This window comes from Saccostrea cucullata, unplaced genomic scaffold, assembly GCF_032062105.1.
Source record: "Saccostrea cucullata isolate Sc308-1 unplaced genomic scaffold, CSIRO_AGI_Scuc_v1 ctg23780, whole genome shotgun sequence".
NCBI lineage: Eukaryota > Metazoa > Mollusca > Bivalvia > Ostreida > Ostreidae > Saccostrea > Saccostrea cuccullata.
Window position 1 is genome coordinate 1 of NW_026924054.1, and position 22897 is coordinate 22897.

At 33.6% G+C, this 22897-nt stretch overlaps 1 protein-coding gene across 1 annotated transcript; it reads left to right on the forward strand.

Annotated features, from left to right (window-relative positions):
• Nucleotides 1–1437: 1437 nt before the first annotated feature.
• On the forward strand, nt 1438–21419 carry LOC134265583 (uncharacterized; the record flags this gene model as incomplete). Its single annotated transcript, XM_062747807.1, has 9 exons — nt 1438–1568; nt 1804–1933; nt 3476–3544; nt 3847–3962; nt 18826–18910; nt 19090–19344; nt 19662–19756; nt 20054–20170; nt 21329–21419. Coding segments are annotated over 9 exons (1074 nt in total), but the record flags the coding sequence as incomplete, so codon positions are not given.
• Between the last annotated feature and the right edge of the window lie 1478 nt (nt 21420–22897).

Genomic DNA, 22897 nt, shown 5'->3' on the forward strand with positions numbered 1-22897 from the left:
CAACACCAGCACACTAGTCCAACAACATTTAGCAGACATATTACTTTCAAGTTTAGAAAAATTGAACTTTATAGCAGTTAGTACCCACCATATCCATAAAGTATGAGGAGCTCGTTTTTTACGAGGGATTTTATGGTGATAAATATTGACAAAGATCGAAAAAGCGATTGCATGTTAACTCATCAAGAGTTAATCCACTGGATAAAATTGAATTTTATCCAACAGGTCAGACCTATCTTTTCTTTGATCGATTGATCAAGAAGTTCGGCTGTTACAGAAAACTATGGGTATCTTTTTTCACTAAATTACGGAGAAATTTCAAACTGGAAAGTCGACTGAACTATGTTAATTGTGCGATGAATATGTTCACTAAATTTCTCCAATGCCTTTGCAAATGCGCTTTTGCTTTATTTTAATAAAAATTTAAATAAAATAAAAAGTCCACCATTTGGTCCGTAAAATTCGTCACCGATATGGGCGATTGTCCACCAAACAGGGGATAAATGTCCATTCGGTGGGATGTGCTCAACCTGTTACATAACCTCAAATGTCCATGCATCCAAAGCCCCGGTAATGCAACCACACAAGAAAATGTATGGTAATAATAGGCAATAAAGTCCTTTATTATGATTGAAGACCTTCATGAAGAGTAAATCATAAACATGTATAGTATATGAAAATTACATGCCTACAATAAATAAGGCTGATCTTTGGTATTTAAAAACCAACATTCTAGTACATAAGAAATACGAGGGTTGTCCTAAAACGTCGTAGACGATGTCTATAACTTTTTAAACATGCAAAAAATACTAACCAAATTTTGCATAGACATCATACAACTAATGTTCTTTAAAATTGTAGATTTTTAAATATACATTTTTCATATTAATAATATTAGGGCGGTTTAAATGATGGCCGAAAAGGTCTGTCGGCGCACGGAAAAAAATTGGAATAATTTACGCGTATAACTATTTCATTTGCTTTTATTGCTTTACTACTATGTAAAACATTGAACTAAAAATTAAATCAAGGAAATCAGAATCAAAATTTTAATAATATGTCAAAATTTCTACAAATAGCATTGTAAACAGACGATTGGTGTCATGATTTTCAAAGTGTTGTTGGAATTAAGTTTGATGAAAATGACGTCGTCAAATGCGTAACATGTAACAAGAGGAACTAAACTGTTTACGACTTTTTGGGACAACCCTCATGAAGTGTCTATTTTTTTTAAAAAGCATGATGGTTATAGAACACTATGAATCATATATCCTTGAAATTGCAATAGTTAAACTCTTTTTCAACTATTATATATGTACAAAGTTAGATCTTGAAAGCTATACTTTTACATGAATTAATTAGTTAATTTTAAAGGCTAAAGACTACTTAATGTGCTTAAGTTCTGAATCCATATATATTTTTTCTCTTTATTTGTAGAAAGATGTTTCCAAGCTTATAAAAAAAGCAGATAATATCCAGGTAAAGGATTTATCAAAACCTGCCAGAGATGAACTCTTACTTGTGAAAGACCAGCTGCAGACTTTTTTGGCTGGAATGAAGCACAAGGGGTAAAGTCAAATAAACAGCAGTGCATGGAATGGTTACCTTAAGTCTGATGTAGTTCTTAAATTATTTCAAAAAGGGATCCAATATTGATGTTTTTTAAAGATATAATTATATACACGTACTAGTATATTATGAATAAAGTCCAAATATTATTTGAATACAAAGGTGGTGGAAAACATGAATATTGATGAAGCCCAATAGCAAATGAATATTAAGTATATAGTGGAGTTCTTTCAGTTGGTATTTTCCAATCAACTTTATGGATGGCTTGCATGCAGATATACCTAAAGTTATGAGCATGTGTCCAACCAAGACAGAGGAAGACGTCAGAAATCTCAATAAAAGAATAGAGGGTTACGGACAGAAAGTGAGTGAATGATGAACATTGTACTATGTATATCATTGCCATTGAAAATAAAGAGGAACACTGTTATCAAAATTTTTCAAGAAACTTTTTTTACAAAATGACAAAATGGACCTAATTAATGCTTGGCCTTTAAGGTATCAGTCTTTCACTTAAAGGTACTTGGACACAGATTTGAAGTTAATATTTTCTCATTTTTTTCTGTATAATACAGTAAAACACGGTTATAGCGAAGCCCTCGGGACCTGTTAATTTAATTCGCTATATCCGTAATTCGTTATATCCGTATATCGAATTCGTATAACCATATATAGCGAATTGGCAATATGTATGTTTTCCTTCAAGTGTTACTATCAAATATGTTAGGGAAGCAAATATTACAAAACATATCTTCGATAACTAAGGTTTTATTATGAATTGAATTTTATATACAAATGCTGAGAGAAAATAAAGTCAGTTCAATTATTCAAAATTTGAAATCTTTGAAAGTTCGTTATAAAAGATGTAAAATTCATTATATTTAACCTCAACAGGACTCAAAATCAGTTCGCTATATCCGTAAATTCGTTATATCAGAGTTCGTTATAACCGTAAAATTTTACAAAGATTTGTTAAGAATTTTGCCGGGGACCCAGATAAACTACGTTATATCCGTGAATTCGCTATATCCGTGTTCGTACTAAACGTGTTTTACTGTATCACGAATTATATATTTTAATAGCATTTCACACAAAAATTAATTAAAAATCTTATTTCATTTAAAAGTTATTAAAATTTTAAAATTTTGGCGGGTTTGATTGACACATCCTTGCACTTTCACAAATTTTAACTTTATTCTTAAACCTTAGGAAAAGTGGCAATTTTGATGTGTTTTAATGAGAAATATTAAAACTTTTTATCAAGAAAAATAATTTTATTCAGAGTAGAAATGTCAGAAAGCAAAACACCTTCACAAGTATCGTCATTCGGAACTAAGAGATGCGTACAGAGTTTAGCAAATCGAGCACACTCGTGTTATGTACACAGTTTTTGTAAACAGGGCTCGAGTTCTGTTATTGTTTATATTCAGAATTCACCGGGTGCGTTCAATCGTCACAGTCTGCTTACCACAACTGCACGGACTGACAATATATTGTGTGTTTGTTTTGCTTTCGAACGTGTCTACTCTGAATTTTCTGGATTATAGTATTAATATTTTTCATTTATACAAAACGAGATTGCCACTTTTTCTAAGGATTAACAATAAAATTTAATTTGTGAGAGTGCAAGGATATGTCAATCAAACCCGCCGAAAAATTTGAAATTTCAATATCTTTTAAACGAAATAAGATTTTTAATTAATTTTTGTGTGAAATGCTATAAAAATATATAAGTCGTAATATTATAGAGAAAATGATAACTTCAAATCTGTGTCCAAGTACCTTTAAACATGTATGATCGATATGAACTAAACTTTGTGTTATGACTTTGCAGAGGTATATTTCTTTAAGCCTTTTGTAGTTGTATCATTCACCTATTATGGGGAAAATGTTTTTTTTCTCTTAGGCAAGGTCTTGTGTACAGATATTAAAGGAGGGAGTGAAAAATGGATATGTTTTCCATCTTCTCTCAATAGTAAGCTATATAAATTCCTCAATCTCAATCTTTCAATGTGCTATGAGGTTATAAATAAGCACTGATTGGTCAACCTACAATGTTCCAGTTAAGTTAATATTCATATAGAGACTATTCATATATCAGGTTAAAAATGATTTCAAGCTATCAAAAGGTACTTTTAGTTGCAGTTGAGTGGGATATACCAGTATTTAAGATCGACAAAAGAACAAACAAATATGATAACAAAGTTGAATAAACCATTTATTTCATTTTGATTTACTCAGTGGTTAATTACATGTATTTTATGTTATTAAATTTAGGAAGGTGTGCCAGATCAGATTTATAATATGATCAATGTTCAGCTTAGCCCAGAAAGCGATGTTTTTCTTTCTCCATACAAAGAGTTCCCCGAAGGATCCATAGAAACTTCTATAAAGTAAGAAAAATATATGTTTTTAGAAAACCTCATTGTTTCAAGGGGTCCCGACCCTCTGCTATAAATTTCACTTTAGAAAATTTTTAATTTGTAAGATTGATTTTCATAAACAACAATATCATTAGAGCCACATGGAAAATAGTTTGAAGTATGAAGCGCTGCTTATTTTGTCAGAAATGATTTTTATGTCAGATCATGATTTGAAGAAATTGAACGCAGAGAACAGAAAGAGTAACGATTTGTTATCACAACATTAAATTTAAAATATGAGGTGCATATGAAAATAATGCTTATAATAATACCTATAAAAATTATGTGAGAAAACATCATGAAGCGATGCTTCTTAAGTCAGAAAATCACAATGCTGTATGTGATTCTAAGAAAAAAATTTATCTGTGAGGAGGGGTTATCTTTCTTCTAAATATTTCTTCATGTGAAAAAACGTCATACTAATAAAAATACAGCATTAAGTACTTGAAACATTAAACCATTTATAAAATGATCCTTAAAAAGATACAACTTATTCAATTTATAAGACTTTCGAAGTTGGATTGAAATGTTTTATTGTTAAATATAATAAGACAATTACAAAGAAATATTGGCAAAAGAAATAGAAAGTTATGTTTCCATCACATGTTAGATTTCATCGAATTGACTCCTCAGAGATCTCAATTAGGAAACTCTGATTAAGAAAACTGTGAGTAGTATTCATATTTTGTACTTTGAAAGTTATCTGCCTTATCAGATGGTCGGTACCCCTTAAAATTCATATGACTGAGAATAATCCTGAAGATTGCAAAATTGATTTGAATTATAACCTATACCAGCTTCCTAAACTACTGCATAAAAATTCTTTCAAAGATACTTTGCATGTCCCAGTAAATGTTCAGACAAACCTCTTTCTTTAATCCTCACGAAATATTAACGGAATGAGAAGTATTGTACAACAATATATTTTAGAAGTGGTCTTCAACAATAAACAGATACTAGTATAAATACTTAAAAAGTTAAAACATGAAGAAATTTTCAGAAAATTTTAAAATGCAAAAGTTTTGTCACAGTCAATAACATCAAAACTTAACCTTTTCAACACTATAAATGTGACGACCATCTTTAAAATCACAAACTTCCCTTACTCATGTAGTAATATAACATCATATGCAAATGAGGTTTATATAGAATGGTATGGAGATAACGAACAGTATTCAATATCAAAGTCTATAAAACAAAACAAAATAAGAGCAGAGCAAGCAAACACGGACCTCCTAAACATCAGAGGTGCAAGGGATCAGGTGCTATGGAGGAGTGAACATCCCCCGTTAACTGGTTATACCCGCCGTGTGCTCCTTGTCATGAATAGGAAATAACGGAAAAATCCGTCGTCAATTCAGTGTATAAATAATGCACAAAATGGACTAACAATTTGTATGGAAAACATCCGTCAGCATTTGACTCAATGATAAATTGTATTTGCTGACAAGGTCATTGTATCGACCATAAAACGTATACGAAATGATGACTTTAAATGAGACTGCTGATATTCTTGTTTTTATCAATTTGCTTGTCAATAATTTACCTCGTTTTAGAAATTGTTCATACGTAGAGCAAGCTCTTGCGTATCGAATCAACTGAGGTATATACACTCCATATGCAGGTGATGAAGGTATATTGCTGCATAAGTAAGGGAAGTTGACGATAGAATAGTTAAAATCATCACGTTTATCAAAAAGCTTGGTTGTTAGATTGCTGTTAACGTATATTTTTTCAAGTAAAATATCCAAGTATGAAACAGATATGTCAGACTCTGTAGTATCTTTTATCTCAAGTTCACCAGGATATATCATATCGACGTAGGAATTGAAATTACCATTGAAATTGACAATACGTCCTTGATATATCTTAATGTCGAGTTGAAGGTCACAACAAGGTTTTCTTCTTTTCACGCATAAGATTTTGCACAAATTCTGCTTCATAAGAATATAATAATAGGTCCACTAAAAACGGAGCGCAATTGGTACCTATGGAAATTAGATTGCTACAATACCTGGTCTACAAAAACTGCATAGATATTGTCAATCAGAAACTCAAGTATCTTTTTGATGTCAACTTCAGTGTACTTGTGTGTGCAATCAGAAGGTGTTTTAACAAAATAAATTTGCAAATGACCAATGACCAGGTAAGTAAATTTACGAGTTCCATTTATATTAAAAAAGCAGCTGTCAATGTTATCAAAATACCTAGACTTTAATTTATCGTGGGGAATGGTTGTATATAAAGTTATAAAGTTGAAAAGTCGTAAGGTTTTTAGGTGTTGATTTTGAAAAAATCTTGTGATTTCAAATTGTCCAAAAGTTCTTTGTAAATTTTTAGTATCCACATCTGATTCACACCACTTCTTGAATATATTTCATTCATTACTGTCAATATCTTAGTGAGGAGTAACGAAAGAGACTTGGTTGAACGTTTACTGGAACCCGCAATGTATCTTTGTTTGTAAGGATCTTTATGAAGTTTTGGAATCCAATATATATAGGGTAGTTCAAATTATTTTTGGCTCTGCGGAATATTAAAAATATTTATGTTCCCCAAACGAAGTTGGGGAACATATTGTTTTTACTCTGTTTCTTATTATTATGTTCCCCAAACGAAGTTTGGGAACATATTGTTTTTACTCTGTTTCTTATTATTATGTTCCCCAAACGGAGTTTGGGAACATATTGTTTTTAGTCGGTTTCTTATTATTAAGGTCTTCCGTCTCCAACGGAAGACCTTCTTGTTATTCTTCGGTTTCTTTTTCCCTATTATTATTATTATTATTATTATTATTATTATTCTTACCGATTTTGTGCACGCGATTTCTCGAAAACTACTGGACCGATTCTCATGAAACTTTCACATCTGATAGGTACTGATCTGAACCTTATTGGAAATTTTTTTCGTCAATGACGTCACTTCCGGTCGTGAGATATGGACAATTTTCTGATTTTAAAATGCAATTTTGTCTTGATTTAGTAGCGAAAACTGCTTTAGATATGAACTGAAGATTAATTGGAGATGATAGTTCATGACTTATAGCGTTGCACAAACGCCTTTTCGTGCGACGTCAGTACTTCCGGTCGAAACCGGAAGCGAATTTAAAAAACGTAATTTTTCAACTTTTCTTTTTTAATATTTTTGTTTTAGAATTGAATAGAGACCCTTTTGCAGAAGCCAAATATGTAATTTGTTTGAAAATCGAAAAAGCCAATCTCGAGATATTTGCATTTGAAAACGCGAAGCGGCGATCCCGATGGCCGAATGGTTAGCGCGTTGGATTGTCACGCGGGCGACCCGGGTTCGATCCCCCGTGTGACCAAAAAATTTTATCACTTTTTCTGCTCGATTTTTCGATTTTTATTAATTTTAGACCATTTGCAACAACATATTTTCAACTTTTAAGTATATCGTACGTAATAAGGGGTCACAAGGGGCCAGAATGCTAAATCTTTGACGCTTCATATCTTGAAAAGAGGGAATATTTTGATAAGCAATATTGAACAAAAGATGGTCAGAATAATATTCTAAACAATATGCATACTTTGAATTTTTGTAAAATGGCCCTATTAAGGACTTGTAGGGGTGGCCCCTTAATATTTCCATTCAGCATATCTTCCAAACGAAAAGAAATCTCTGAATAGTTGTTGAACAAAAAGTCTTTGAAATCACAAGACCTTTCATTTGATATCAAGAAAAAGGGGCTGACCCCTCAAATAAGGGGCTCAGAGGGGCCAAAAGTCTTTCATCTTTAACTCTTAAATGATCAATATTTGTGACACAGTATAGAAGCAAAAGTATTCATCTTAACAATTTGCAACAATATAGGATAAAATTTTGATCATGTGTTACGTAATTAGGGGTCACAAGGGGCCAGAATGTCAGATCTTTGACGCTTTATATCTCAAAAAGGGGGAATATTTTGATAAGCAATATTGAACCAAAGTTGGTCAGAATAATGTTCTCAACAATATGCATACTTTGAATTTTTTGTAAAATGGCTCCATTAAGGACTTGTAGGGATGGCCCCTAAATATTTATATGAATCATATCTCCACAATGAAAAGAAATCTCTGAATAGGTGTTGAACAAAAAGTCTTTGAAATCACAAGACCTTTCATTTGATATCAAGAAAAAGGGGCTGACCCCTCAAATTAGGGGCTCAGAGGGGCCAAAAGTCTTTCATCTTTAACTCTTAAATGATCAATATTTTGTGATACATTATAGAAGCAAAAGTATTCATCTTAACAATATGCAACAATATATGATAGAATTTGGATCATATGTTACGTCATTAGGGGTAACAAAGGGCCAGAATGCTAAATATTTGACGATTCATATCTTGAAAATGGGGAATATTTTGATAAGCAATATTGAACAAAAGATGGTCAGAATAATATTCTAAACAATATGCATACATTGAATTTTTGAAAAATGGCCCCATTAAGGACTTGTAGGGGTGGCCCCTAAATATCAATATGAAGCATATCTCCACAACGAAAATAAATCTCTGAATAGGTGTTGAACAAAAAGTCTTTGAAATTACAAGACCTTTCATTTGATATCAAGACAAGAGGCCCATGGGCCACATCGCTCACCTGAGTAACTTGGGTGATGCAGATCGTTACCAAATTCCCCCTCTTGCTATACCTATCATGCCAAACAACCCCTTTCCTTTTTTATTTTAAAAATTTAGAATCTACACTTCTCAAGGATGCTTCCACATAAGTTTCAGCTTTCCTGGCCCAGTGATTCTTGAGAAGAAGATTTTTAAAGATTTGTTCCATATATTTCTATGTAAAGCTTGGATTCCCCATTGTAGCCCCGCCCTACCCCCGGGGGTCATGGTTTTAACAATTTAATATCTACACTACCCAAGGATGCTTCCACATAAGTTTCAGCTTTCCTGGACCAGTGGTTCTTGAAAAGAAGATTTTAAAAGTTTTGTTCTATATATTTCTATGTAAAACTTGGATTCCCTATTGTGGCCCCATCCTACCCCGGGGGGTCATGATTTTAATAATTTAATATCTACACTACCTAAGGATGCTCCCACATAAGTTTCAGCTTTCCTGGCCCAGTGGTTCTTGAGAAGAAGATTTTTAAAGATTTGTTCTAAATATTCCTATGTAAAACTTGGATTCCCTATTGTGGCCCTGCCCTACCCCCGGGGGTCATGATTTTAATAATTTAATATCTACACTACCCAAGGATGCTCCCACATAAATTTCAGCTTTCCTGGCGCAGTGGTTCTTGAGAAGAAGATTTTTAAAGATTTGTTCTATATATTTCTATGTAAAACTTGGATTCCCTATTGTGGCCCTGCCCTACCCCCGGGGGTCATGATTTTAACAATTTAATATCTACACTACCCAAGGATGCTTCCATATAAGTTTCAGCTTTCCTGGCCCAGTGGTTCTTTAGAAGAAGATTTTAAAAGATTTGTTCTATATATTTCTATGTAAAACTTAAATTCCCTATTGTGGCCCCGCCCTACCCCTGGGGGTCATGATTTTAACAATTTAATATCTACACTACTAAAGAATGCTCCCACGTAAGTTTCAGCTTTCTTGGCCCAGTGGTTCTTGAGAAGAAGATTTTTAAAGATTTGTTCTATATATTTCTATGTAAAACTTGAATTCCCTATTGTGGCCCCGCCCTACCCCCGGGGGTCATGATTTTAACAATTTAATAACTACACAACCCAAGGATGCTCCATCATATGTTTCAGCTTTCCTGGACCAGTGGTTCTTGAGAAGAACTTTTTAAAGTATTTGTTCTATATATTTCTATGTAAAACTTGGATTCCCTATTGTGGCCCCGCCCTAGCCCCGGGGGTCATGATTTTAACAATATAATATCTACACTACCCAAGAATTCTCCCACATAAGTTTCAGCTTTCCTGGCCCAGTGGTTCTTGAGAAGAAGATTTTTTAGTGAACCCACCCCATTTTTGTTTTTTCTTGATTATCTCCCCTTGTAAGGGGACTTGGCCCTTTATTTTAACAATTTAAACTCCCATTTACCCAAGAATGCTTTGTACCAAGTTTGGTTAAAATCGGCCCAGTGGTTCTTGAGAAGAAGTCGAAAATGTGAAAAGTTTACAGACGGACGGACAGACGGACGGACGGACAGACGGACAGACAGACGGACAGACGGACGGACGACGGACAAAATGTGATCAGAAATGCTCACTTGAGCCTTCGGCTCAGGTGAGCTAAAAAAGGGGCTGACACCTTAAAATAGGGGTTTAAAGGGGCCAAAAGTCTTGCATCTGTACCTCTTAAATGATCAATATTTTGTGATACATTACAGAAGCAAAGATATACATCTTAACGACTTGCAACAATATAATATGAAATTTAGCCATATCTTACGTAATAAGGGGTCGCAATGGAGCCAAAATGCTATTTTATGTCATGCTTTACGTCTTGAAAGGAGGGGGGTATTTTTAGAAGCCATATTGAACAAAAGATGTTCAAAAATCGTGATAAAATGAGAAACTTTAAATTCATTGAAGGAAAACTTAATGTCATTCTCTTTTAACGAATATCTCAGTCAAAATCACATCTCATCTTATCGAGAAATTCAACGGAAGACCTACTCGTTGCTCGCAACGAGATCTCATCTAGTTATTATTATTATGTTCCCCAAACGGAGTTTGGGAACATATTGTTTTTACTCGGTTTCTTATTATTATTATTATTATTATTATTCTTTTTTTTCTTATTTGTTCTCCGGTACTTTTTTGTCCGGAAGTGTTCTCAGAAACTGTTCACCCAACTGACCTAAAACCTTTTTAGGGTTAATGGGTGTGTAGTGTAGGTGTGCGGAACGAAGGTCATTTTGCGCGCATACGCGTGCACGTGCGTGCGCGTGATATGAGTGAAATGACTGATATACTTAATATAGCTATAACTTTTACATTTTTTAATGAATTGACTTGAAACTCATTATATAATGATATATTAATAGTGTAGATTATGTGACACTGTCAAATTAGCACGAACTCACGCGCATGCACGTGCGCTTCACTCTGATTGGCTGAAACAAAAATCTCAATATCTTTTCTGTTTCTTGACGAAATGCTTTGAAATTTAAAACATAGGCATACTTTAGGATGTCCTACAAAATGATATATAACAATTGTCATGAAAGCACGCGCATGCACGTGCGCTGCAATCTGATTGGCTAAAACTTTAAATAGCGATAACTCCCTTGTTTTTAAACCAAACAGGATGGGATTCAGAACATAGATAGACATTATGGACTCCTACAAAAGGGTATGGTCATCATGCACATGCATGCACGTGCATGAACGTGCGCTTTGCTCTGATTGGCTGAAACAAAATTTTCAATATCTTTATTGTTTTTTGAAGAAATGCTTTGAAATTTAAATCATAGGCATGCTTTAGGATGTCCTACAATATGATATATAATAATTTTCATGAAATCACGCGCATGCACGTTCGCTGCAATCTGATTGGCTGAAACTTTAAATGGCTATAATTCCCTTATTTTTCAACCAAAAAGGATGGGATTCAGAACATAGATAGACATTATGGGCTCCTACAATAGTGTATGATCATGATGCACATGCATGCACGTGCGTGTACGTGAAATGAGTAAAATTACAAATACACTGGATTAAACATATTTTTAAATACGTATGGAATAAATGTTGTAATATTTAGTATATTAAAATATACGAATAGTTTAGACAAGATGATATGGTCATTACGCACATGCATTCAAATGCGCATGCGTGCAATGCTGAAATTTGAATAAAATTGATATACTTCTGGGTAAATAATGTTAAAGTCTAAAATGCATCGTGTTTGTCTTATTTAATTGTCACCGGGTTCACAGGTGCGTGAAAGTCAGTCAATATATCGGGTCTCAATAGCTCAGTTGGTTAGAGCGCTGGCACGGTACGCCAGAGACCCTGGGTTCGAGTCCAGGTTGAGACTGGACTTTTCACCACCTGTGACATTTGGCGCCCAACGTACAAAACCCACTATTTCCTTGCAACATGCCTCACAGCATTTCCTTAACTAGTAGAATTCGAGGACGAATTTCTACAAAGAGGGGGAAAATGTCACCGGGTTCACAGGTGCGTGAAAGTCAGTCAATATATCGGGTCTCAACAGTTCAGTAAGAGCCCTGGCACGGTATGCCAGAGGCCCTGGGTTCGAGTCCCGGTTGAGACTTGACTTTTCACCACCTGTGACATAATGAAGCGTACAGAGAATATGCCACAAAAGGGAGTTGGGGAGCGTTTGGGGAACATCTGTAACGGTTCCCGTTACAATTAGCCCTAGTTATTCTTTTTTTTCTTCTTTGTTCTCCGGTACTTTTTTGTCCGCGAGTGTTCTCAGAAACTGTTCACCCAACTAAGCTAAAACCTTTTTAGGGTTAATAGGTGTGTAGTGTAGGTGTGCGGAACGAAGGTCATTTTGCGCGCATACGCATGCACGTGCGTGCGCGTGAAATGAGTGAAATGACCGATATACTTAATATCGCTATAACTTTTACATTTTTTAATTAAATGATTTGAAACTCATTATATAAAGATATATTAATAGTGTAGATAATATGACACTGTCAAATTAGCACGAACTCACGCGCATGCACGTGCACTTCGCTCTGATTGGCTGAAACAAAAATCTCAATATCTTTTCTGTTTTTTGACGAAATAATATGAAATTTAAAATATAGGCATACTTTAGGATGTTCTACAATGTTACGTATAAAAATTGTCATGAAAACACGCGCATGCACGTGCGCTGCAATCTGATTGGCTTAAACTGTAAATGGCTATAACTCCCTTATTTTTCAACCAAACAGGATGGGATTTAGAACATAGACAGATATAATAGACTCCTACAAGAAGGTATGGTCATCATGCACGTACGTGCATGTGCGCTTCGTTCTGATTGGCTGAAACGAAAATCTCAATATCTTTTTTGTTTTTTGACGAAATGCTATGAAATCTAAAATATATACATACTTTAAGATGTACTACAATATGATATATAACAATTGTCGTGAAAACACGCGCATGCACGTGTGCTGCAATCTTATTGGCTAAAACTGTAAATGGCTATAACTCCCTTGTTTTTCAACCAAACAGGATGGGATTTAGAACATAGACAGACATAATAGACTCCTACAAGAAGGTATAGTCCTCATGCACGTGCGTGCATGTGAAATGAGTAATATTAAAATACACTTAAATGAGTGTATTTCCTAATACTTCTGGATTAATTGATTTGTTATTAAGTATATTAAAATATATATATAGTGTAGACAAGATGATGTGGTCATTACGCACATGCATTCAGATGAGCACGCGTGCAATGCTAAAATTTAAATACATTTTGTATTCTTCTGGGAAAACGTTGTTTAAGTCTAAATTGCATAAAGTGTGTCTTACTTAATAGGCTTACAGGGAATACGGCACCCAAATGGAGTTGGGGAGCGTTTGGGGAACATCTGTAACGGTCCCCGTTACAATTAGCCCTAGTTATTATTATTATTATTATTTTTCTTCTTCTTCCTGGGTACTTTTTTGTCCGGGAATGATCTCGTAAACTATACATCCGACTAAGGTGAAATGTTTTTAGGGTCAGTAGACATGTTATGTAGATTTGTGGAACGAAGGTCATTTTGCGCGCACGTGCTTGCAAGAGCGTGCACGTGCAACATGTGAAATGACCGATTTAATTGATATAGGCGTAACTTTTTTAATTTTTGATGAAATGCTTTGAAACTTATAATATAAGGATATATTAGAAGCATAGACAATATGACATGGTCAAAATAGCAAGATCTCACGCGCATGCACGTGCGCTTTGCTCTGATTGGCTGAAACTAAAGTCTCAATATCTTTCTTATTTTTTGACGAAATCCTTTGAAATTTTGAAAATAGCCATGCATTAGGATATCTTACAACGTGATATATAGCAATTATCATGAAAACACGTGCATGCACGTGCGCTGCAATCTGATTGGCTTAAACTTTAAATAGCTATAACTCCTTTGATTTTCAACCAAACAGGATGGGATTTGGAACATAGATAGATACACTGGACTACTACAAGAAGGTATGGTCACCATGCACATGCATACACGTGCATGTATGTGCGCTGCATTCTGATTGGCTGTAACTTTAAACAGCTATAACTCCCTTGGTTTTCAACCAAACGGGGTGGGATTTAGAACATAGATAGATGTAACGGACATCTACAAGAAGATATGGTCACCATGCTCATGTATGCACGTGCGTGCACGTGAAATGAGCAAAATAAAATAAAAGAACACTTGAATGAGCGTATCTTTTTATTACTTTTGGATTAAATGCTTTAATATTTAGTATATAAAAATATATAGATTGTGTAGACAAGATGATATGGTCATTACGCACATGCATTCACATACGCACTCAAAATTTGAATGAACTTTGTACACTTCTGGGTAAACGTTATTAAAGTCTCAAATGCATCGAGTTTGTCTTACTTAATGAAGCTTACAGGGAATATGGCACCAAAAGGGAGTTGGGGAGCGTTTGGGGAACATCTGTAACGGTCCCCGTTACAATTAGCACTAGTTATTATTATTATTATTATTATTATTTTTCTTCTTCTTCCTGGGTACTTTTTTGTCCGGGAATGATCTTGTAAACTGTTCGTCCGATGTAGGTAAAACCTTTTTAGGGTCAGTAGACATGTTATGTAGATTTGCGGAATAAAGGTCATTTTGCGCGCACGTGCTTGCAAGAGCGCGCACGTGCAACACGTGAAATGACCAATATAATGGATATTGCCGTAACTTTTCTATTTTTTGATGAAATTTTTTGAAACTCATAATGTAAGGATACATTAGTAGTATAGACAAGCTGGCATGGTCAAAATAGCAAGAACTCACGCGCATGCACGTGCGCTTTGCTCTGATTGGCTGAAACTAAAGTCTCAATATCTTTCTTGTTTCTTGTCATAATCCTTTGAAATTTTGAACATAGTCCTACATTATGAAGATCTACAGCATGATATATAAGAATGTTCATGAAAGCACGCATGCGCGTGTGCTGCAATCTGATTGGCTGAAACTTTAAATGGCTATATCTCCTTTGTATTTTGACGAAATGCTTTGAAATTTAAAATATAGTCATGCATTAGGATATCCTACAATATGATATAGCAAAAAAATCATGAAATTACGCGCATGCACGTGTCCTGCAATCTGAATGGCTGAAACTTGAAATGGCTAAAACTCCCTTGTTTTTCAACCAAACAGGATGGGATTTAGAATATAGATAGATATAGAGGACTCCTACAGGAAGGTATGGTGATCATGCTCGTGCACGCACGTGCGTGCATTTCGAACGAGTGAAATTTAAAAAACCTTGAATGAGTGATTTTTAATACTTTTGGACTGAATGCTTTAATATATAGTATATTAAAATGTATAGATAGTGTAGACAAGATGATATGGTTATATCGCACATGTATTCGCATGCGCACAGGTGTAAAGCTAAAATTTAAATATAATTGGTATCCTTCTGGGAAAACGTTGTTAAAGTCATAAATGCACAGAGGTTGTCTTATTTAATGAAGCTTACAGGGAATATGGCACCAAAAGGGAGTTGGGGAGCGTTTGGGGAACATCTGTAACGGTTCCCGTTACAATTAGCACTAGTTAAAACTGATAATTAATTTTGAAGAATTTCTTCCTTAGAAAGGGAAGTGTGAGTATAAGTAGGATTACCACTTGTAGAATTAAATCCAAGTTCTTCTAAAAACAATTTATATAATGAGCTTTACAAACAAAGACAATGTTGTTACCTGCTTTGTCGGCAGGGACCAGTACGTACTGATCATGTAATCTAATTCTTTTTTCACTTCTGGAATATTGAACACAGAAGGATAGATGGTTGTCATATTTCCCCTCAATCTTTTAATACGCGTCTTTAACATGTTTAACATGAATCTAATACTTACATTTAATCCATTCTGACAAGGTGTCAACTTCTTCTTTTTCATATCCGGCCCTTCGTCTGGCGTAATTTTCAACAGAATTCATAAAATTTATGTAATTCTGACGCCAGTTGAAGGATCGAGGTTCCAGACCTGCCTACCCTTCCTTCCGCTTTTGGCGTAATTCTTCCGCTTTTTACCATACAATTACGCTATTACGCCTCTTATATTAATTGTACTCTTTTAATATTTTGGTTAAAATTCCATTATGAACGTCTAAATTTAGAGTTAAAGTACGTCATGCTGAAATGAAATGAGAGAGAAGTTCTTGTAAAAGTAATTAAAGAGGACCAGTTCCATAATGTACGTAATATACCCACTAGTTACTTGTAAACTGGTATGGCGAAGATTCGGAAGACGACGATAAGGCACTACTTTCGTTAACTTTTAAACGATATTACAAAACGTACAGCCAGTTCTATGCTCAATTAAGTTTATTTTAACATGCTGAGAACAAGATAGAGAAATGAGAGTGTTAAAAAGATAAAACACAATGTTATAATGTGAGATTTGTTTTAACATTCAAATGAAAGCCTTCAATTAAGTGATTTGAAACAAATTGATCAAATGCTCCATTAACATGATGAAGGGTGTACAGTTGAATTGAGTGTGATATAGGATACTGGAATTTTACAACACTTTTTTGCCAGCAGATGATTCGAAAAATTAAGAAATGTTTATACCAGTTTTGTTTAGTAATGTACAATTTCAGTTGTTCCATATATTTAGGGCCTTTTATATCTTTCAGTTCTACGTATGAACAATATCCAAAAGGGAGTTAAGTTATTGACAAACAATGTGATGAAACAAGAATATTAACAGTCGTGTTTAAAGTCATCAGGTTTTTGGTTGATACAATAATCTTATCAGGAAAAAACAATCTATTATTGAGGATGCCGTTTACTCAGGTTTCAGAGAACAGAAAGAAAATTTTATGAAGCATAATATGTTTAATCAAAACTTCTTCTAAATGGATAAAATAATTAAGTTTTAATTGTGATGAAGAAAAAAAGTATGGTCTTTTAAATCTCTTACGCCTAAATATATACGACTTGTAAGCAAATATACTTTGAATATTTCATGTAGTCAGAAACCAGAGAAGAATGCTACATTAGTATACACTCTGAATTGTCTGCTGATTTTATTTTTCCCTTATAATGACAATGAGCACGCAGCGGTAGTGTCTGGTTAGCAGGGGATTCTCACTCGTCCATGACATCTGATCCCACCTCTGAAGTCTCGGAGGTCCGTGTTATTCTGCTCCTGTTTTGCATTGTTTTTATGGATTCTGTACTGACTCAAGCCTGAATACTGTTCGTTTTTTAAATATTTCATTTATACAAGCTCTGCGTTAGAAAATGAAAGTGCAAGCTTTTTTGACATCATAAACAACTGCCTTTTTCATTGCAAATAAAACTTTCTTACATGTACCTTGTCATTTCCAAAATTACTTTGTTAAAAAATATTCTGATTGAACAAACAAGTACTTTTCAGTTGATAACTTAATATTAGATAAATATTTGAATTTCTGATTGACAATATCAATGTTGTATTTAGAGATTTTGTCATCCAACAATCTATCAAAATTCCCATATGTTACAAATTGTGCCCTTTTAAGCAGACCTATTTTAGTATTGATATGAAGCAATTTTTTTTTTCAAAATCTTGAGAAATCACATGAGAAGAAAACACTTGCTCTGGCCCTCAACTTAACATTTAGTTATATCAGCAATGCACATTTACTATTATTTAAGATTAGCTAGCTACATATGCTGTCTCAACTTTAAATAAGAGAAACCACATGGTCCGATACATCTGTTTCATATTATAATATTTTACTCTAAAAAGACGTCCATGGTAACCTAACAACAAAACTTTATGTAAAGGAGTTGACTTCAACTTTTCTATCATTAGCTTCCCTTATCAATGTATCAGTATACCACAATCATCTTCATAAGTGCTTACATCTTCCGGTTGATTTGGTATACAAAAGTATGCTATATCCACGAAAACGTTCCGAAACAATGAAGGATATGGAAGTATCGAGCAATATTCAAAATCAGAGTTCATAAAACAATACAAAATAGGGACAGAGCAAACACGGACCTCTAAAACAACAGGTGCCATGGAGGAGTGAGCATCCCCTGCTGACTGGTCACACCCGCCGTTTTCTCCTTGTCATGATCGGGAAATAACGGAAAAATCCGTCGTCAATTCAGTGTAGACTAGCAATTAGTATGAAAAACATCAGTCAGCATAAAACTCTATGATAAATTGTATTTGCTGACAAGGTCATTTTATCGATCAAAGAACATACGAAATGATGACTTTAAACAGGACTGCTGATATTCCTGTTTCATCAACTTGTCTGTTAATAATTTTACTGCGTTTTAGAAATTGTTCATACATAGAGCATGTTCTTGCGTATCGATTCAACTGAGATATATACACTCCGTATGCAGGTGACGAAGGTATATTGCGGCAAAATTAAGGGAAGTTGACGCTAATAATGGAGCGCAATTGATACCCATGGGAATTCCAAGAGATTGTTAGAATACCTGGTCTCCAAAAACCACGTAGATATTGTCAATCAGGTTTTAAAGGGTTTAAATAACAGAAATGAATTATAAGGCAAAATCAAACGAGACTTTGGTTACATTTTCATTAAAGGATTTTAAATGTTGGTTAGGAATACTGGAAAACACATGAAGAAAAATTAAAGAAACACACCTCAAAAGTTTACCATGCGTTTCTTTTAGCTTATATAATTATGCAAATAATTCTCTTTTCACCAGAGACAAACTTTTGGCAGAAGCAAAGCAGGCTGTACAAAACATCGTGAGACCAGCATTTAAAGAATTGGCTGAATATATAGAAAATGTACGTGGATGCATTTGTTTTAAAAGAATTATTATTGGTATTCATGCCGTCCTTTTGAATAACAGCAAAGTTGAAATTCGTTTACATTTTATTTATTGTAAAACGTTGTAATATCCAATAACACCTTCAAATCTGAGTTCCAGAGACTTGTACACTGGCGTACTCTGTGACATTTGTAGGATTATTTGAAGCACACACGCTCTGATGTAGCGGCCTCCTCCCTCCCTAATGGTCAGGAGCTATATCAGGCATGTCTGGATTTTCATCTTTCTCTATCAATGACCCCAAAGGAAGTGTTTAACATAGGTCAGGAAGAGGTGGAGAGAATCACGCAGGCAATGAAAAAGATCACCCAGGAGGAAGGCTATGGAACAGATATAAGGAAGTTTAAAGAAGACATTTCCAAAAGGGATGAATTCCACTTTAAAACTCCTGTACGCTCATGTCCATGTTTTGTGTACAGTCAAACATCTATATCTTGAACTGAGATATCTGATCATTCGAGATAACAAGTGTTAAATAATGAAAGAATAATTAGGGGAATCCAATCTACTTTCATATTTCTCTATTAATTAAGATATGTTTTCAAGATATCGAAGTTTAACTGTTAGACTAACTAAAGGAATTATTTTGGCTAAAATCATAATTATGAAATACCAGTACCATGGTTTTAAGAACAACGTGTTATTTCTCTTTTTTATGTCTTCCATGGTGTGACATTATACTGTACCTGTGTTATTATTTTTTGCAGGAAGAGCTGATTGATTATGTACAGAAGACATGTTTTGAGAAAATTCAACCAAAGTTACCTCTTTTATTTAAGGAATTTCCAAAATCTAAACTGAAGTAAATTAGTCTGTGTATCTCCGTCTCTGTTTTTCCTTCTTTCTCTTTCTGGTTGTTGATGAATATAGCTTTTATACATTTGAATTCTTTATTAAAGAAGTCTTTGACTTTTGCAATGCTTATAAATCAAAGTGTACCAGTGCTTGTATACAGATAAAAAAAGATCCATTCCATTTATAATCAGAAGTCTAAAGCTTGAAATGCACAGCGATTTAATTTGCATCTCTTTCTTATTCAAATTCTAAACAGTACAGTAAACTTGATTTTACTGAGACATACCATTTTTATTAACATTAGGATAGAGGCCACTCCGCCCCTTATGGATGGTGGAGCATTGGCGTTCTACATGAGTGGGTCCCCTGATGGAACTAGGCCTGGTGTGTACTACATTAGTACATCTAACTTGCCTGGAAGGTAATGATACAAAATGTCTATATATTGGTTGTACTACATCAGTACATCTAATTTACCTGGAAGGTAATGATATAAAATGAATAGATATGTGGTGTAATATATCAGTAATCTAACTTACCTTGAAGGTAATGATCGTAAAGGTACTTGGACACAGATTTGAAGTTGATATTTTCTGTATAATATCACGAATTATATATTTTAACAGCATTTCACACAAAAATCAATTAAAAATCTTATTTCATTTAAAAGTTATTAAAACTTTATATTTTTAGCGGGTTTGATTGACACACCCTTGCACGTTCACAAAGAATGGAGGCGTACAAGGAAAGGACAATCCCCCGCTCTGAGAAAAGATATTTTTCAATTCTAAAAGTTATATCTTTCAAAATTATATTGTTTAATCATCTCTTACACATTTAATTCTGTGTTCAAAATTATAAATGGCTTTATGTGGGGTGTTTATTTCAATACACCTAACTTTTCTGGAAGATAATGACACAACATGTCTATACATTGGGTGTACTAGATCGGTACAGATGACCTACCTGGAAGGCAATGATACAAAATGACTTTACAAAAGTGTAATACAATATGTATTAGTACATCTATTACTTGGAAAAACTTACTAGATATTACAATATACAAGTACGCTTAACCAAAGGGTAAGATTTTTAAGGAAAATTAATAGAAAAATACTGAAGAACTTAGTTAAAATAAAATTTTTGACTGAAGTCTGTTCTCAGTTTATGGTCTTACAGCGTGGTGTGTACATCACTTTACATTTTACATGCTGTATGATACATGTAAATAATTCTTAATAATTTTAATTTTTGAAAGCCAATTGATTATTTACCATTGTTGATTTTAAAACACAAAATGTATGCATGAAAATTAATCCATTGCTTTGCAATAATACATCATGTATCATCAGATATTTTTATTTAAAAGTTATTTAAAGTAATTAAGTGTTACTTTCATGTACTTATTTTTTCGATTCCTGTTTTAATTTTGTTTTAAATAGCTTCTATTTAAATTCCTATTTAAGTGTACATTGCAAATATCACTGAGATAATTGTGTACTCTAAACTGTTTGATTAGTCAGTAACATTGTCTTGAAATCCATGAACAGAAATTGTTCTATAATCATCCATTTTTCAGTCCAAAATATGAACTACCAGCTTTGAGTTTACATGAAGGAGAGCCTGGACATCATTTTCAGGTCAGTATCTGTTAAAAGTATCTGAGAAAAAAGTGTCACGATATTCATGAAGTAGATACGTTGTACTTTTTGCATCAAATATTGAAGCAAGAGTTACTTTTTTGTTTCAATATCATACATGTTTTGAAGAAGAATTGATCTGATTCATTATCACTATTTTAATGGGTATCATATCAATATTCCGGACCCTAATGAAACCCAAAGGGACCCAAATGGAATCCAAATGGACCCAAATGTTCTTACTTATTCAAAATATTGAAAATAGTGAACTTTTAAAACAAAAGGAGAATATTTTAAGGACAGATGATACAAAAAATGGATGCCTTGATTGGAATATATTTTTTGGCCTAATTTAATTGCAAATGATGCAAATAATAATTTCTAGAATATAAAGAAATTGTAAACCTTCTGTGATGTTCAAAAGTGTGCCCTTCTGAAACCATCCTTATTAATCTATACAAATATTTTTCATTTTAAATTCCATTTTTGTACAAATTTGATTAATAAAGTGCCCCGCCACAGCATGATACGCCCGTCAAATATTGTTCAACAATCATAAATTGTTTAGGTTGCAAGAAAATCAGGTAACCTTCATTAACAGATTGACACAGATTTCAATGATCTGATTTCCATTGCTTATTATGTTTGAAATATTCATCTCTAAGAGACTTACAGTGTAGGAATTAATTATAACAAATAATTCATCATATAATTCCAAACTGGCTGTGTTAGAACTTGACAAATATCCATCTGCAGCTTTAAATTGTTTATTGCATATTTTATGAAATAATGGATTCGAAATGTCTAATGAAAAATAAAAAAAAAATTAATTATTCTTTAGACTTTATATGACATGACTGCAATTTGTTGCAAATATGTAAAAAATGAAATGTACTTTTTTTTAATGAACACATGTATTATTAGTTTTAATTATATTATACAATACTAATTGAGTTTTAATTATTACACTAAAGCATCAATTTGTTTTAATTACATTACACCAATTGAGAGATCTTTATCTGGGCTAATTGGCCATCAAGAACTCTTAACACAAGCAACTATGAGGCCATTTCTTTTTGCCCACCCCCAAGAGATAAATTAAGATAACAGCTGCATGATCAGACCTAGAGATGCTCTTAGACTACCAGCTAGCTCCTTACAATAAACTCATTAATTTCTCTCTAATTTGAAATGCAAATTTCTGCTATCAAAATTCTTCTACCCGTCTACCCAAGAAGTATCAGTTAACTAAGTTTGATAATCCTATGCCTAATAGTATTCAAGTTATGAGGCAGACCAGAATGGTCAGCTAAATGGACGAACATGAAGCCTATTACATAATATGTCCCGTCTTAAGACGGGCGTATAAAAAATTAAAAACTACGCGGTGAAATTTATTCATTTTATTCATTTAAACATGACCCAAGTTGTAATTTTCAAATTCTTTGAAAAAATTTGATTGTATCATCTGTCCTTAATACTATTTTTTCTTAAATTGTAATCCAAAT